Genomic DNA, 19482 nt, shown 5'->3' with positions numbered 1-19482 from the left:
AATGCTTGTGAGGGCAACAGCCCACCACTTCGGCCGCCGAAGTGGCAATCTCTTTCCAAGATTAGTCGTTAGTGTAATAGAGCTTCAAACATTAAACCTTTAACCTTCTATAATCATTTCTAATATATATGAACTAACCATCCCTACTGTTTTGATTTTTTTATGTTATCAAATATATTTTTTGGGTCCTAAAAAAGTTTATATATAATTTTTTTTCATTTTAATTTCAAAGTCTTTAATTTTTTTTTAAGAATTCGCACGTGCTATTAAAGGATATTCCAATGACTTGTCTTAACTTTTGGTTGCTGACTTTTCAAATAAAATCTACATTATTATATTAAGGAGATAAATTGTAGAATTTTTCAAATTCACCGTTTTAAGATTTGACACAAATATGGGACAAACTTCTTAATTTGAAAATAGATCAAATATCTTTTTGAAAAAAAGAAGAAGAAGAAGAAAGAAAAAGGAAAATTATCATTCATATATCCTATAAATGCTCTATTATAAAAAATACTACAATACTTTGAGGATATATCAATCGTTCATCCTAAGTTGACAAAATGTATCTACTGTCCACCAAACCGTTACTTGCCGTTTAAATAGAATAACACCAGATGGGTAATTTGGTCTTTTCATATGATACAAGTGATAATTTAAGGGTATACAAGTAATAATAAAAGAATTTAAAAATATACCAGTGATACTTTTCAAGGATAAAATCGTCAATTATCTATAATTCTGTTAATTTTCAAACGGCAACTAACAGTTTGGTGGTCGATAGATAACTTTTGTTAATTTAGGGTGGACGATTGATACACTCTTAAAGTGTTGTAGTATTTTTGATAACAGAGTATCTATAGGATATACGAATGATAATATCCCAAAGAAAAAAGATGGAAGATTTCTCTCGCTCGAAATTCTTAAAAGAAAAATAAACAGAAAATCCGTTTGTCGTTTCACATAATTTATATTAAAGAAAATCATTTTCGTTGGATGAGTCTTTGCTTAATTCAAAAATTAAACCAATAAATGCGCAGTTTAGTCAAATATATTTAATGAAATTTACCCAAACTGATAATGAGACGTGGGTTACGTCCCGTCGAAATGCCCGTATCGAAAAACGCTCACATGTGGGGTGTTTTTGGTAATTGCATATCATAAAGACAAGATTATAAAGTCCCCCTGGTGCGACCATAGTGTTGCTTAATAAAAAGGCAGAAGTATTAATTTTTTACTTTTGGGTCGATGAATGCCGGCCACGCGTAGCCATTATGGTGCTGTTAACTCAGTCTTGACGTTTCTCATTGCACAATCTTGACACGTCAAGAAACACGAAACAATTTTTCGGTTCGTAAAGGTGTAAATCGTGGCGTCTGAAAATCATATTAATTCAATTAACGCCAACTCCTTTGAAAAAAAAAAAGAAAAAAAAAGATGGAAAGAAACAAAGAAAAATCACCCATACTCTTTGAAAGGAAGATGAAACCTTTAGATAGGGTTTGCAAGATGACGGGACGGGCGAAATTTATCAATCTTGAGCTTGTTTCAAATAATAAAATAAGATAAAAATATATTTTAATCTCGTCTCAATCAATCGGATTTAGTTATATTGCAACAGTATTATGGTATTATTGTTGCAATATAATTTTGTCCCAATTAAGATCTTAAATTTTGATCAAAATCTCAAATTATTTTAAATGATATGAGCTTTTTGCCTACACTCTAAATTTTGTGTATATTATAACAAACGCATCACATTTGTGTAACTAACTTATCATATATTTTTTTAAAAAATATAAATTTTAAGTCTTTTACAATTTATATCAAAATTTTTGAACATCTCGAATCTCAAATCTCAATTCAAATAATAAATCAAAATAAAATATCAAATTATGATCGAGATTCAAAAAATTTTGCCAGCCTTACCTCAATATACAGTAAAATGATGGAGATAATTCGATGTACTCAATAAAGGGAGAATCTTGCATGATCATGGGGTCAGAGACTCCGAGAGAGAAAATTAATTCTTCTGCAGCAGTCGACTCTGTGCGATTTCTCCCAAAACAAGCATAAATTAAAGTCTATTTTACTACCATTGTGTGACATGTCAACACGCCTTGGTCAGTATAGCAGTTCTCCCCTGTCAGTCTACAAAAGATTTATCAAAATTAATATGTTTAATTTTTTTTTTAATCATGAAAATATAATTAAAAAAATGAAGAAGATTAATATTTAATGGTAGGCCGTGCTATTAGTATTATTCAAGCTATCAATTAAGTTTAAGTTCTGTAATGAGTTGAGACATGATTTTAAAAAATTAAAATTTAATTTTAGTGTTTGGTGAATTTTTTTAAAATTATTTTTAAAAAAATCATCTCATTTTATAATAAATTTTGAAAAACAAAAAAAAAGAATAGTCTTTTAAGATCACATTTTGATGATCACATTTTGATAATCAGTTTTATATTTAATATAATTTAATATATACCCTTGTATATATTATAAAAGTTTAAAACTATCCTTATTAATTAAGAAATAAAATCATAAACTTTAAATGAATTATTATTATTATTACAATTATATTCGGATAACAGAATAAAAAATAAAATTTATACTATAAAATATTATTTTAATTATTAGTTATTATATGTACACATTAAAAAATATTTTATATACATATTTATACACCGTGTAAATAAATTTTATTGAACATAATATCCAATTTACTCATTTATATTTTTACAATAGTTTAATAGTAAGATTTACTAAATACATATGATTATTTTTAAAATTCACATTACTTTTAAAAATAAATTTAACCAAATATTTAACTAATTCTCTTCATAGTTGATTATTTCTATAAGCCAGTTATCGACAATTATTTTAAAACTTATATTATTACCAAATTGGCCTTTAAACCAGTATAATTAATAGGGAGAGTAGATTTTTAAACTAGTATTAAAAAAAAAAAGTTGCCCATACTACAAATATATCTATATAAAACCTTAGTAGATTCATATTGATTGTAACTATTAAAAAAGAATAAAGGAGAAAGGGAAATTATTTAAAAATGGTGAACACATTAATTTAATTTAAGTAGATGGTACTCATCTTTAAGAATAAGAGAATTAAAATTTTTTAATTAAAAGTTCTTAGATTTTTTTAAATATAAAAGAATAATTTTCTCACTTGTCTATTTCAAAATTTATAATAAATTAATATTTAATTTTGAATGTGAATGAATCATACCGTCACACTTTTTTTTTTTAAATTTTTTGAATATTACGTATCATCGTCATGCTTGGATTATGTCCAACTATGACACATGGAATGGGTATTTCAATTAGTGGCAGAGCATGAACGGTACCGTCACCTAACCCACTAAAACTTGACCAAACTATTGCCATTTTGAATTACCCAAGCAACCGAACAAAACATGTCCTCTTTTTTTTTTTTTTTTTCTTTTAGAATTTTCTATATTGGCCACTGAAAATTTTTACAAATACTAAAACTATTAAATTTATTAAACTTATTTGTCTTCCAATCTTCCATACAAGAGTTCAACAAGTCAAGTTATCCTTATAGAAATATTTGTTAATGATCAAATGAATTTGATATTAACTTTTTCAAATACAACTGTCATTGAGTATATATTTACATTGCAATAGGTGTTACTTTCAAAGTGCATAAATTTTTATTACTGTGCCGTGAGTGTTCTTTCTACCTGTAGTAACAAGTTTTTTCTTTCTTTTTTTTTTTTTTGGGAATTGGTGGTAACCTTTTTTTAAAATATAAATACAAACATTTATGTATTAACTTATTATTTGTAACGATAAAATTATTTCAAATGACGAAAAATTGTAATTGTTAAGGAAAAAAAATGAAAATTTATAACACTTGTTGCAATAAAAGCGAACCCATTTAAGAAATATGCTAGAAATTATTTATATATTTGACAATGGGTTCGTAGACTTTAACCACCATCTCTCTCTGTGGGCTTTGGATAAATTATAAAAATAGCTTAGAGTTAAAGCATGCACAATTTATTTTAATAATTTATAAGATTTCGTATGATACCCTCTCACAAAATGGTCCATTGCCAAACTAAGGAGCATTTCTTGTCTTTAATTAAATTTCATGAAATGAAAGCATATTATAATTTCATTGACGGAATCCTCCCGAAAAAAAGTCAGTAATTAAATAATTTCATCGATAATGGAATTGACTTGCATTTATGGGTATGAAACATACACGATATAATGCTTACCTACCAAATATTATTCTCCACTTAGCTTGTTTCACAGAGAAAAATAAATTTAACAATTATCAAACTTACTTGGCTACTTTTTGATAAAGACGAAACAAATAAAGTTAAAATTTTTCTTAATAGTAGTGCTCGTAAGAAAGTGAAATTAATAAGTATTAAATGTACTTAGCACTTAACCATGAACTTCACTTACGTACGTGTTTACTTTTAGAAAGGTAAATGATATATATGCAACGGATTGTATTGGTTTATATTAGATTTAGAAAGATAATTAAATAGTTTAATCTTGTAATTGGATTTTACAAATTATGATCAAATCCTATTCGATCACAAAGTAAAAATTATAAAAATTGGATTAATTTGAATTAGACCATTTAATTTGATTGGTTCAATTTGAATTCTGAACACCCTTATGATCAGAACATTAATTTGTATAAAAACAAAAGAACCATTGTAAAGAATTAGTTTATTAATTATTATCATCATATTTGTTACAAAATTGTCATAGGATGTGCATCGCATTTTTTTCACTTTATTGTATATGCTCTCATATTCGTATTAGTCATTTACATTTCATCAAGAATCTATCATATATTTTGGACAAGCACACAAAACGTACAATAAACAAGAGCGGCTTTGTGAAACATATACACAAAACTAATTACCAACTTAATTTTTATATCTTATGTTTATCTTCCTTAATTCTTATAACATCATTTCATCAACCCAACATGTATAGATGTCATTTAGTATATGCTTACATCACAATAGTGTTACTTACAATGCGCACAATTTTTTATTATTGTGTCGTGAGTATTCTTTCTATTTCTAGTAACAAGCTCTTTTTTTTTTGGTTTTTTTTTTAAATTGGTGGCAACTTTCGTTTTTATTTTTTTAATATAAGTACAAACTTATGTATTGACTTAACATGTTTTAATGTAAAATTGTTATTTATAACGATAAAATTATTTCAAATGACGAAAATTGTGATTGTTAAAAAAAAAAGAAGGTTTATAACGAAAACAACTTATGAGACAAGTTTTGATAGCCCTCGATCACCTCTTTCATATATAAGATGTAATTTTCTCTTTGTTATACCATGACTAAGATCTACAGCTGTCTGAACGAACTCCTTATACTTTCCATAACAAAATCTAGAAAGCATACAAATATTCTTAAGTTGTTTGTTCGAAGGTGCTGCCATTGGAACAATTCTAAAAAATAATAATTTGTGAGTGCTTAAAAATGAGCACATATTTAAAGATCTTGGTGATGGACACAATGATACACAAGTGTAAGTGGGGTGGTGTGTTTGTCAAATGATGCGTAAAGTCTGAGTTCAATAATTCAAAAGCAAATAAAAAAAAAAGCAAAAAGAAAAAGTAAACAGTGATTAGATATAAAATCACACCTAATAATAATAATGATAATAATCATAATAATAATGATGATGGTGATGATGATGTGACAATTCAAAAGATAAAAGAATTGTAAAATAAAAAAATATTTACTGGTAGTTGTGATTTTGGCTCCCATTTTCCTCTGATTTTACGTCTAGTAACGGCTTGAGCGCTCTCTATGAGTTGAGAATAGGCTTCCCACCCAGTTTTCTTATAAACCGACAAACAGAGTTTTTTAAGTCAGATTCCCAAGACCAAATCGTGCACTTTCTTTTTGGACACATATCCGCTCAGATGCGTTTCAAGAGATCGTAAGATATCATCTAACAATTCTTTACTCATGCCACCCTTAAAGAAGTTGATTTTATCTTCACGACTTAGAAAAACCATTCCTAAAGTTTTACAACGTGATTTATTGCAAGCAAGTTTTATATAGTTAGTACAATTAGAGTCAAGTTGCTAATCTTTTCTTTCTTTTAATAAATGTGCTTTTACCAAAACCAGACATGTAAGAAACAATGGATCAGAAAACTCACCTGCCAATTGAACATTTGCTTCAATTAACCAATAAATATCAGCAGGAATCACATTGATCATTAACAAACACAGTCGTTCACAACGAATTTTGTAAATATTCTAAAGAGTATTTTGAGGGATAGAAGGAAAACGTTTATGCAATTTATATTGTATTTCTTCTATACTTGATTTTGGGGTTTCAATTATTCTAGGAAATTGAAAATGCCGACTTAAAAAGTCACGGAGTACTATTATCCATCATTCATGCGGGAAAGTGAATCAAAACTTATCAAAGAATCAAATCCGCAAAATTAAGTCAAAACTGAAGGAAAACAACAAAATAAAAACACATAATGAATGTAATCAAACATGTAACTGACCTTCATCTTTTTATTAAATTTACCTCAAGTTCCAATTGGAGTTCAAAAATACTACCCTCTATTTCTTTGAGTTGTCTTTATAGATCCTCAACGTAAGATATTAATACTGGTGGTCATAAATCTCAAATAAGATGTGATTTACAAACTCGGAGAAAGCTTCTTAGGTAAAATTTTAAACGTAAAACTTCTCTAAGATGTTTGAAAATGATCCTTCTCATGTAGATACACATGACAATGATAAAAAACGGTAAAATGAAACACAATTGTCAAATAAACATACTAAAAAAAACAACGAAATGCGCTCTATTCAAGAAATAAAAAATTAAATAACCCTAACGGTAAAGTAACAGTAAAGCAAAATGACAAAAAAGTTAAAAAAAAAAAGACTTAGTCAAGATTTGGTAGGTCACTAAAATTGATTTTAGTGTCTGCGTCACATGGTTGGTATTCTATATATGATTTCAATATTTGACTATTAACTTTAAATGTGATATCATCCTTTGGATTCTTAATTTCTATGGCCCCATATGGATATATATTTTTTACAACAAATGGACCACTCCACTTTAATTTTAACTTACTTGGAAGCAAATGAAGACAAGAGTTATAAAGTAGTATTTTTTTACCAATCTAAAATATTTTCTGAAAAATTCTTTCATCATGAAAAACTTTGGTTTTTGCCTTAATAATTCTAGAATTCTCATATGCATCATTTCTTAATTCCTCAAGTTTTTTCAATTGTAATTTAAGCACATTACTAGCACCATCAAGATTTGCATTAAAAGCTTTAATAACCCAAAATGATTTATGTTCAAGTTCAACTGATAAGTGGCAAAGTTTACCATAAACAAGCCGATAAGATGACTTTCTTAAAAATGTTTTAAATGCAGTATGATACGCCTAAAGTGCACCAGTCAATTGAAGAGACCAATCTTTATGGTTTGTGTTAACTATCTTTTACAAAATTAGTTTTATCTCTCTATTTGCTAATTCAACTTAACCACTTGTTTGAGGGTGATAAAATGTAGCAACTTTATGTGTAATTCCATTTCTTCATTAAGGACTTAAATCAATTGTTACAAAAATGTTTACCTCCATCACTGATAATGACTCACAAATATTGTTTACTCCTAAGTGTAAGAATGTTTAGTTATAATATAACCCGGAAAGTCTAGGGTCAAACAACAGAGAATTAAATATTTAGTAGCCAATTTATTAAATAAAGAAAATTAAATGCGGAAAAAGAAATTAATAGGAATCAATCTGCTAAGGTTACGAGATCTACTCTCAAATTTCAAATTATGATTATAACAACTCTCTTATATTTGTATTTTACATTTATTTTTTCAGTTAATTATTATGTCATTTAATTCTTAACTAACCATTAGTGTGATAAATATGGAACCAAGTACTTAATGTACCACAACTATATTGAAGTATTGACATTATGTCAAAATACCACATAAATAGATCTATAAATTAACATGACATAAAAGAAACTGATAAAAGAAAAAAAATACAACAAATAAAATAAACTTTAAGACTCACTTGAGAGAGTAATTAATTAATAATCTGAATCCTTGAACTTCACCTTTCACTTCAGTTTAGAACATTAGCCACTCATATTGAAAAACAAAACACTTATTTTATTTAATAAATTTCTAAAATATATTACAAGAAAATAAAATACACAATAGAGGAAATTTCACTTAATGCTCAGTCTTAGCTTCCTCCATTCCCTTCCTCTCCTTTCCTTTAAAAGGTAAGGGGCACATCTTTTTTATTTATTATTTTATTTTTTAATATATAGTTACATAGAAAAGTGTGATGGTCAAGTGGCAAAATGGTCACCTAACCATCACAAACATGTTTGCTCACTTTTTTCTTTTTTTTATTAATTACATCTCCTCAATAATATATTCCAAATAACCTCAACAATTCTTATTTATTCCCGCTTTTTGTTCTAATTCCCTCTTTATTCTTGAAATATTTACAATATAAAAATTAACATATTACAAATTATTTTTAACATAAGAATTTATTAGGGAAGTATTAAAATAATTTAAGAATAATGAGCGCATTAATTAATACTAAAAATGAAAAAAATGATAATTTTACACTTATTAAATATACATTTTTAAATTATCATTTTTTAGTGTCAATCAATTGTTAAATTGCGTCATGATTTTAACAGTCCAAGAATAGGATGTGTGTTCATGAACTCTAATGACGAGTGTTGGATAGATAATTTCCCTTTGGTTACTTTGGAAACTATGATAAAATTAGGATGTATGTCATTCCTTCTTTAAAATCACTTAAATTATGCTATTGGGCGCCCATCCCGATGGCGAATAGGTGTTTTAATTAGTAACTCATTCTATCTTTTGCAAAAATATGGAATAATAAGGATTTTCTTCTCGTTAATAAAAGTAAATTTTCGAGTCAATCTCAGTTTTCAATAAAGCTCATATCATGATATATTTATAGATTATAAAATTATACTATATTTAGGAGTTGGATAAATTATGTTCTTGAATTAGATTTTAGGACAAAAAAATTAATTCTATTTGACATTAGGTTTGGCTATTAGACAAACTACTGATCAATAGCCAGAAGACTCCATTATAAGTTAAGTCCAGCTCTACTGGATCTTCCTTCGAGAGTGTTTTCTCTCTAAATGAGAGAACACTGAATGGAAGTAAATTTTGGATCCTTATGGTTCGGAAAGCTGCACACTAGTTGGGCGTAAATTTGACTTTAGTTTTACTCTTTCTTTTCTTTTTTTCTTCAGAGACCTCAATCTTAAATTGGGACTAAAGGGTAGGTGTGAGTATTAATCGATTAGGAGTGTGAGAAAACAGAAACAAGAGTGAAGAGTCAAGAGTGAAGAGTCAAGAACATAAAAGAAACGAAGCTGGTAAGGTGGTTACGTTGCATTAAAGTTATTTAGAGCCTCCTTTAAAGAATGGAAACAAATGAATTATTTAAGAAGTGTAGTGCAATAACCCTTGAAGAAGAGGAAGAAGACAAAATTATATTTGGGGGTAATATGAATGAAAAAGGAGTTAAGATTGTGGTAGGCTGCTTGGTGGGCAAAATCCTTACTACAAGAAGTATCAGTCACGAAGGTATTAGAACAACTTTACAACAAGCCTGGAGGCCAGTGGGGGTAGTCAAAGTTGAAAGTTTGCGAAATAAAATCTTTATATTTTAGTTTTTCTTAGAAGAAGATAAACGGAGAGTGTTAATATGAGAACCATGGCATTTTGATTGTGCTCTTATTGTACTCAAAGAGCCAAGTGGCATTGGCAATATCACAGAACAACCTTTTTCACATGTTTTATTTTGGGTACAACTGCATAATATGCCACTGCTGTGTATGGATACCAGCATAATCCGTGAAATTGGCTCAAAGATTGGAAAAGTAGAAGATGTAGCAACGGATGCAACCGGGGATTGTTTCGGTGAATATGTGTGAGTCAGAATATCTATAGACATTACCAAGCGACTAAAAAAGATCCTCAAGATTCAACAAGAAGATGGAGGAGAAATTCCAGTTGGGGTGATTTATAAGAAGCTACCAGAATATTATTTCTGCTGTGGATTCATTGGGCATCAATACAAAGAGTGTGCGATGTATAAGGGCCAACCAAAGGAGGAGATGGCGTGTGGGGCCTGGTTAAAAGCAGCTCCACTGACGGATTAGATAAGGAGTCAGAGGAATAAGGAAAAAGAAGTAAGGGAGCATAGAAGAACAACAAAAGAAATGAGGACTCGAAGAACACATGCACCCACCATCCTCAATACCCAAACCCAGGAGGAGAAGTCAGGGCAGGGTCAACCTAACACCAGAAAGAAGTCAGTAGTTCACAAATAAGATTAAAACACGTGGCTGAGGTAGCTGAGAAAACATTAATAACTCAGGGGCAGGAACCGAGATTGCAGCAAACTGACAACAAAAAACAGCTTGGTGCAGTTGATAACAAGGAGAGTTTTAAAAACTCGAGTCAGATAGTAGGAATCCGAAAAGTATAAGAAAATTTGGAGGGAAAGACTTTGAACAAGCACTTTCTAGTGGGTCAAACATTTCACCAGCCCAATTCCACTGATACAGCCCAAATGAGTTCGGATGAAAAAATTGTGAATGCGGATTTTTCTTCTAAGAAACCTAAGACTAAATGGAGGAGATGAAAAAACCAAGCTCGAACATCAAACAAAAAAGGCAGCACCCAATGAGAACTTAACAATACCAAGTAGGCCAACTGTAATACAAGAATGAGTAGCCCAAAAAGCAAAAGACCAAAGATGGCAAGTCCAACCAAATGCTAACCGAGTCAAGAGGCAGACAATTCCCCCTCAGCTAAGCTCAAACTAAGTTGGGGTGTGACAACCATGGAGGTGGGGGAAAGGTTGGACTCAACAGTGTAAGAGATATCAGCGGAGGCTGGCTTCCAGCCCCGCCGACAGCAATGAAAATCATAAGTTGGAATTTTCGGGGTTTTAAGAATACCCAAACATTCCTAGCTCTGAAACACATTCTCCGAGAGCACAAGCCTCATATTCTTTTTGTTTGTGAAACGAAGATGAAACTTGTGCAGATGACAAATATGGGAAAAACTCTAGGCTTTGAGAACTGCCTTAAGGTGGGAAGAATCGGGATGGGGGGCGGTTTGGCTTTGTTATGGAATGATGAAATTGATGTCAATATTGTATCGTACAGCAACCATAATATAAATGCTGTGATTTATGGGGTGAAAGGGAATAATTGGAAATGCACTGGAATATACAGTCATCCAGAATTAATGCAAAAACTGTATACCTGGACGTTACTAAGGAGGCTAGCAGGTTTGTTTAACTATCCTTAGTTGTGCTTTGGCAATTTTAATAAAATATTGAACTTGAATGAAAAAATAGGGAGCAATGATAGAAACTCGAACATGATGGCTGAGTTTAGAGAGGCGGTGAATGAATGTAATTTAGTAGACTTAAGTTGCAAGGGCTATCCTTTTATGTGGTCTAATAAAAAATATGGACCCCATTTGATCGAAGAAAGGCTTGATAGGTTTTTAGGGAGTGAGGATTGAGAGCAAAATTCTTATAAGCTTATGGTGACAAACTTGAATTCTTGGTGCTCAGACCACATCCCCGTTATGTTAGAGATGCAAGAAAAGACACGGTTTTATTGGCACCAAAAGAAATCCTGTCAAAGACTCCACTATGAGGACATGTGGAGACCATATGAAGAATGCAAAAGAATAGTGAGACGAGAATGGATAGAGTGTAGAAGCTAGGGTGAGGAAGATCTAGTTGAAACTTTCAAGAGGGCTGTTAATAATTCAATGGCACAACTGCAGATATGGAGTAGGAAGGAATTTGATGGCAAGAAAGAAAAGCTGAAATAGCTGAAGAAAAAACTTTCAAATTTGAAGTATCAGTATAAACAAAATGAAGAAGTAAACAAGATTAAAAACACAGAGGAACAGATTGAGAAGCTGCTGTTAGATGAGGAAGTATATTGAAAGTAGAGATCTCGGGCAGATTGGTTGAATAAGGGAGACAAAAACATGAAATTTTTTCATGTAAAAGCCTCCTCCAAAAAAAGGAAGAATCGAATTTGGGGAATTCTAAATCGGCAGGAAGAGTGGATGAAAGATTGAGAGGAGATTGAGAGGGCATTTGGTGAATATTTCAAACACCTCTTTGCAACTTCCAATCCAATAGAAATGCAAATAGAGGCTGCCCTTGAACGATTGAAACCGAAGGTGGACTCGGAGATAAACAGCCATTTGGACAAGCCTTTTATAGAGGAAGAGATAACAACATCACTTTCCCAAATGTGTCCAATAAAAGCTCTGGGATTGGATGGACTGCCAGCAACCTTATTTCAAAAGCATTGAGGCTTAGTAAAACGAGGTGTTATCTCTACCTACCTCCACATCCTAAATGATAGAGGCACAATCTCTCCACTTAATCACACACACATTGTATTGATTCTGAAAACTCAAAAACCACAGACGGTAATAGATTTTAAACCCATAAGCCTGTGTAATGTCATTTATAGAATTGTAGCCAAAACAATTGCAAATAGACTAAAGCATATCCTCCACCAAGTCAAATCCCCAACTCAAAGTGCATTCATTCCCAATCGTCTGATTACTGATAATATCATTGTTGGTTATGAATGTTTGCATAAAATTAGACACAGTAAAGGGAAAAAACACGGGCTGGTGGCTTTGAAATTGGACATTAGCAAGGCTTACGATAGAGTGGAGTGAGATTTTTTTAAGCACACAATACTGAAGTTAGGTTTCTCTAGAAAATAGGTTGACTTAATTATGCATTGTATCACTATAGTTTCTTTTTCTGTTGTTATTAATAGAACAACAACAAGGGTAATTCATCCCCAAAAGGGGCTCAGACAAGGGTGCCCTCTATCCCCCTACCTCTTCATATTATGCGCTGAGGCTTTCTCAAGCCTTCTAGAGCAGGCAGAACACCAAAAACTTATCCATCGAATTCATTTTGGCAAAGATACAAAGACCTCCCACCTCTTATTTGTGGATGACAACTTTATTTTTACTAGAGCAACAGTGGAGAACTGCAAACACTTAAAAGCCTTATTCGAGTGCTATGGCATAGCATCCAGACAAATCTTTAATTTTGAAAAATCTTCTATGTACTTCAGCGGGGAGCACCAAGGATGAATAGATTTCAGCCATTAAAGACATCTTTCAACTGCAAGTGGTGTCTTGGCATGAAAAGTACTTAGGCCTACCTTCAATGATAGGGAGAAAGACTAAGAGTTTTTTCAAGGAAATCAAGCTCAGAGTTTTGAACAAAATTGGTAGTTGGCAGCATAAGTATTTCTCAAGTGGAGGTAAGGAGATACTGATTGAAGCTGTTGCACAAGCAATCCCATCATATGCTATGAGTGTTTTCAAAATTTCCATGGGGCTATGTGAGGATATCCAAAGAGCAGTGGCTAGGTTTTGGTGGGGAACTAAGCAAGAGAAGAAGATCATCAATTGAGCAAGGTGGGAGAAGATGAGTCATGCCAAAGTCAGAGGTGGTTTGGGATTCAGAGACCTTTCAAGCTTTAATCAAGCTCTTGTTGCAAAGCAATGGTGGAGAATTCTTCAGTTTCCAAACTCGCTGTTGCAAAAGTTTTGAAAGCTATGTATTTTAAACATACAGGCTTTATGGATGCAAGTATGAGGTCAAAACAATCCTTCATTTGGAGAAGTGTTTTGTGGGGGAGGCAGGTGATTTAAAAAGGGTCTAGATGGAGAATTGGAGATGGGAAGAATGTGAAGGTGTATAAAAACAATTGGATTCCCAAACCATCAACCTTTAAGCCAATTTCAGCCCCAATGATGATGCTAGATATCACAGTGGCAGAGTTGATTGATAATGAACAAAATTGGAAGGAAAATTTGTTCTTGGAGCATTTCACAGCAGAAGATATAGCAGCTATCTCTCAAATCCAGCTGCCGAGAAGGCTAAAGGAAGATAAACTAATATGGCACTACGACAAGAGAGGTACTTATTTTGTCAAGAATGGCTATCAAGTGGGTATGCAAAAAAAGTTCCCAGATCACCAAGCTGTTCCACTTGTTTCCAATGGAATATGATTCGGAAGCTTGAAATCCCAGAAAAGGTGAAAATCTTCTTGTGAAGAGCGGCTCATGACCTACTGCCAACAGCGAAAAATTTATGGAAGCAGAGAGTTCTATAGGTACCAACTTGCCAATTATGCCGCTGCAAAATAGAGTCCATTTCGCATGCTTTACTGGATTGCAAAATGGCAAGGAAGATTTGGAATTATTCTCAATTGATAGGTGGCTCTCAAGGAGAGCAAAACCAGGATGTAATTAGGTTGCTGCAAGCTTTACCCCAGTAACAAGCTAAAAGGGATGGAGCTTCAGTGGCTGCTCTACTATGGGTTATTTGGAATGCAAGAAATAAATGGTTGTTTGAGGGTAAAAAAGAAAATCCAATCAGAGTAGTTGCATGGGCAGAATCTGTGGTAGAATCATTTAGGAGAGTTAAACAACCTGAGATGACATATGTTGCAAGTCAGAAGGTAGAGGAGTATAATCAATGGTGCCCTCTACCAAAGGGTTGGGAAAAAATAAATGTGGATGCTGAGAATCAAGTGACAGGCTTAGGGGTGGTGATTAGAGATTCAGAAGGAAATTGCGAAGCTGCTACTGTTAAAACTGCTAAGTTTTCTAGGAATGTGGCAATGGCTGAAGCTGCAGCCATGGAGTGGGGCTTATAGGTAGCTTTAAAAGCTGGTGTTACTGCTGGAATTTTCGAATCTGATTCATTGGAAGTAGTTGAACTAGTAAACAAGAAGACAAGCAATATGGCTGAAATCTTCTGGTTGATCTTTGAAATTCTGAAGAAAAGGAAGAATTTCCATAACTTCAAAGCTCATCACATCTCTAGGAATTGTAATGACATAGCTCATAAGTTAGTCAAATTAGCCTTGCAAAAGAAGAAAATTGTATTATGGTTGGATGAAATTCCAACAGACATTATGTGTTTGTGCTCAAGTTAATTCTATGAAAGGCATAATTTCTTTTCAAAAAAAAAAAAAGATTTGGCTATCAGACTAGTTTATTTGTCCAAATTTTAGTCTAAGATGGAACTATTAATTCTTATTTATTTATTTATTTATTCATGTGGGTTTTTCCTTAGATTAGAGATGGCAAAACCCGGGTCAGGTCTAGGTATTGCCATGACCGGACCTTACCCGGATGCAACCGGTCCGAGCCGGGTTTTAATCCAGATATCCGAATTTTATATTTTTTAATATTATGTGTATATATTTTTTATTTTTTGGTAATTTTATAAGTTTTAAATTTATTTCAATAAAATTTGACATGAAAATATAAACTTTAAGTGTTTAAAACTTTATATATGTATAATAAATGAGTCAAATAAATATAAAATATTTAAAATAATATATATTTTATAATTTTTTTAATAAAATCCGGGTGTTGGGTTTATCAAGTGATGCCCAAGACCGACCCAGTTTCATACCTGAGCCGGGTATTACCCGGCCCGCAATGCCCGGATACGGTCCGGGTCCGGACCGGACGGATATTTTTGCCACCTCTACCTTAGATAGGACAAGACTTGGTGAAAAGTTGTTCTATTTATCACTCTTTTTTCCTTAATATAACTAATATATTACGTATATTAATTGTAAAAAATTAACTTTGTAATTGTTTTAATCTATAATTTTTTACTATATTAAATGTCAAAATTTATTAGACTAGTATTGAATATTAAATATAAAAAATTTAATTATTTATTTACAATAATGTTGAATACTAAATTTTTAAATTCAATTATTATTAATATAATTTAAGAATATTTATTCCATTTAAATAGTTATTATAACCTCGTTAAATTCAATTCAATAAAGTCCTGTCAAAAGTTGTACCAAAAGAAAAACAAAATTATGTATAATCCATTCTAATTCAACCTAATTTAATTCTAAATATAATCCGGTCCAATTTAATTCTGTCTTCTAAAATTAGTCTGAAAAAAATTCGTTTAAACCTCAAAAAATTTTAAAATTTAAATTACACCGATTGACAAATAATACTGGTTTTTTTGAATTTGCGCCCGTAAAAACAACCGGAGCGGCGCTGCGGTGTCGTTTACTCGTTTATTATTAGCCATTTCTAGTAAATAAACGACATGACGTTCAAAAGCCCATTGCAATTAAACGACGTGTCATTCCTGGATCGACCTTCCTTGCTTGCGAACGCGTTTACTAGGCGGAATTGTACAGGCTGTAGTATGTAGTGTAGGCTCAGGCAAGTTCTCTCACTTCCGGTGTTGGTTACCCCCGCACTTGCAAATACTAACTGCGACTAAAAAAAAAAAAAAAATTAAATTAAATTAATTGAACTCAAATCCTTCTCTTCCCTTTTTGAATTATTCCTTCTCATCCTCACCATTTTTGAAGTGATTTATTCAAAATGAGCGTGATCGACATATTAACGAGAGTAGACTCGATCTGCAAGAAGTACGACAAATACGACGTCGAAAAGCAGAGGGAGACCAATGTCTCCGGAGACGATGCCTTTGCTCGCCTATACGGTGCCGTTGAGGCCGACATCGAAGCAGCTCTTCAGGTCAGTTCCATTTCTACCTCTTCCTCTACTTCTCATACTAGCGTAAAAAAAAAAGTCAAGTATAGGATCTGAGATAGAGTTAATTGAAGATCTGTGAGGTTTCTTCTCGAGTTCAAATTCCAATTTAATTCCGATTTATCTTTAATAATTATGCTCGCGCTCAGTTGTTGAGAAAGCTGAGAAGGAAGACAAGAGTGATTATCTTCCGATTTAGATCAATTTAAGATAATTAGTTGTTAAAGTAGAGTAATTTATGTGAAGATCTATGGTTTTGTATGCCTACATTTTGCGGATTAGGGATTAGCTAAATTTTGTTTTTTTTATTTGTTTGATTTACCGAAATTTGAGTTTTTGATCTACAGAAGGCGGAGTCTGCTTCTAATGAAAAAAACAGGGCATCTGTGGTGGCTTTGAACGCTGAAATTCGTAGGACTAAGGCTCGATTGTTAGAAGAGGTCCCCAAGTTGCAGAGACTGGCCATAAAGAAGGTTAGTATCAACATTTCTTTTAATAGTTATTTGTTGAAGTATTTTTAAAAGATTCTGTTCATTATTAAGGCATGCATTTGACACTAAAAGTAGCATGTAGATTTATACCCACAATTGCATGATTTTGATAAGGAGTGTTGAACTACCCATGCATTGATGGACTGATTCATCACCTACACGTTAATATGTGTCGAGGTTGCGTACTTCATAGTCCTTTGTTTGTTATTGCTTGTAAATATTCATATGGTTATAATTTGAGTGCCTGTTTATTCCTTGCATACTGATTTTGGGATGTGATGTCTAAGAAAAGAAAGGAAATGTGTTAGTATCAGTCCATTTCTCAGGTGAAGCCGTTTTTATTGAATGAATCATACACCTGAACAATAGTATACCAATATTGCTTAGTTCTTGATGGCATAAATCTTACAATTTATTGCAGGTTAAAGGGCTTTCAACAGAAGAGTTAGTTGCTCGCAATGACTTGGTACTTGCATTGCCTGATAGGATCCAAGCTATACCAGATGGGACTGCTGCTGCACCAAAACAAAGTGGAGGTTGGGGGGCTTCCGCTTCCCGTACTGAGATCAAGTTTGATTCAGGTGCAGTGTTGATTTTATTTGGATTCATTTTGCAGACCTTAAATCACATTTGTTAAATGGATATATAGGCTTTTATTGCGATATGATTTTAATATACATGTCAGTATTTCTCTTTTAACAAAGAAATTGTTTCTCAATGTACAAGAAAATCTAATAATTGTGCATTCAATGTAGTACTTACGTTAGTTTTCTTATGCCAAAACAAAAAGTTATGGAAAAATATTACTGCATTACATTTTGCAAAGCCAATCTTCACCTAACTTGAATATTTTTGAAGTTTTTTGTTTTTTGGGGCGGGGGGGGTCAATTTCTAAATTTTTGTTAAGCATTTAAACTTTTTCCCATTAATTTTTAGTTACCTTATGTCTATTTTGCTCTTTGAAGATTATATAGTCACATGAAAATGTTATTAGTGTGGAAATTATGTGATTCATTTTTGCTGTCTACTTACCTGTTGTGTAGATGGGCGGTTTGATGATGAATACTTTCAACAAACTGAGGAGTCGAGTCAATTCAGGCAAGAGTATGAGATGCGTAAAATGAAGCAGGCAAGTCACATATCTCAAGTTGCAGCTTCTTTCAGCATGATTTTGTAAACTAAAAGTAAGCATGTATGGTTCCTAATTTATGCCTTTTCCAGCCCGGGTTTTTGAAATTTATCTGTTTTGACAATCACACAGGATCAAGGTTTGGATATGATTTCAGAAGGCCTGGATACTTTGAAGAATATGGCCCATGATATGAACGAGGTATTCTGGCTTGAATTAAACTATTAGTTAATTTGCATACATTTTGTTCACCATCTTCAGGGGATTTGCAGGAAGTGGATAGACAAGTTCCTTTGATGGATGAAATTGACACTAAGGTCAGCAGCACTTTTATATCCTTCTATGCTTTCAAAACTCTTATCTTGTTGCAGTATAGAGTTTATGTTGAACAATCTTCATTGCTCTTTACAGGTGGACCGGGCTACAGCTGACCTTAAGAATACTAATGTTAGACTTAAACACACTGTTACTCAAGTAATGACCTTTAACTTATGAATTTCGCATTCCATATTTCTCTAACTGTCTCCAGTTGTATGTTTCTTTAACATAATCTCTGGTTCTGTTCCAGTTGAGGTCTAGCCGAAATTTCTGTATTGACATAGTTTTGCTGTGTATTATTCTGGGAATTGCTGCTTATTTATACAAGTAAGCACTTTACTCTTTCATAAAAGCTTAAACTTATGCATCGCCACTGTTTTATCAACTTAAGTGTGTCAGCTTTCCCCATATGCCCTTGTTGAGGAATATGTAGAATTTAACAGACCATTCAGTTAGATCTCCATGATTTGGAATTCTTATGCTAATTTTATTATTGCTAAGGACAACCAAGTCTGAGGATTGAGAATTGATGGCATGGTTTTATGCTGGCATTCTGGCAGCTGTAGAAAAAATTTATAATTCCTGTCATTGATATTTTTGTGGTTGAGGTATTTAAGTAGTGAAGTTGACAAGTTGGTTGGATAACTTTAAATGGTGTTGTCAGTCTCATGTTGCATGTTCAGTAATTCGATTATTGGATGTTGAGGTAGTTGACAAAGTAGGAGGGATAGAAATTATTGGTCCATGAATTCATGTTGAGTGCAAAGAGAGAATTTGATGTCACTGCATTTAAGCTTTGATCCTAGTGT

At 32.3% G+C, this 19482-nt stretch overlaps 1 protein-coding gene across 1 annotated transcript in view; it reads left to right on the top strand.

Moving 5' to 3' along the window:
• Nucleotides 1-16297: 16297 nt before the first annotated feature.
• LOC18039292 (syntaxin-71) overlaps nucleotides 16298-19482 on the top strand; it is a 3816-nt gene continuing 631 nt past the window's right edge. Inside the window, exons 1-8 of the mRNA XM_006428751.2 lie at nucleotides 16298-16720; nucleotides 17083-17208; nucleotides 17648-17807; nucleotides 18270-18355; nucleotides 18488-18556; nucleotides 18628-18672; nucleotides 18767-18829; nucleotides 18924-19000. Coding sequence (XP_006428814.2) covers nucleotides 16565-16720; nucleotides 17083-17208; nucleotides 17648-17807; nucleotides 18270-18355; nucleotides 18488-18556; nucleotides 18628-18672; nucleotides 18767-18829; nucleotides 18924-19000 — 782 coding nt within the window. The 5' untranslated portion in view covers nucleotides 16298-16564. The remainder of the gene's footprint in view (nucleotides 16721-17082; nucleotides 17209-17647; nucleotides 17808-18269; nucleotides 18356-18487; nucleotides 18557-18627; nucleotides 18673-18766; nucleotides 18830-18923; nucleotides 19001-19482) is intronic.

This window comes from Citrus clementina, unplaced genomic scaffold (genome assembly GCF_000493195.1).
Source record: "Citrus clementina cultivar Clemenules unplaced genomic scaffold, Citrus_clementina_v1.0 scaffold_6, whole genome shotgun sequence".
NCBI classification, from domain to species: domain Eukaryota; kingdom Viridiplantae; phylum Streptophyta; class Magnoliopsida; order Sapindales; family Rutaceae; genus Citrus; species Citrus x clementina.
This window is presented reverse-complemented; position numbering and strand designations above follow the sequence as displayed.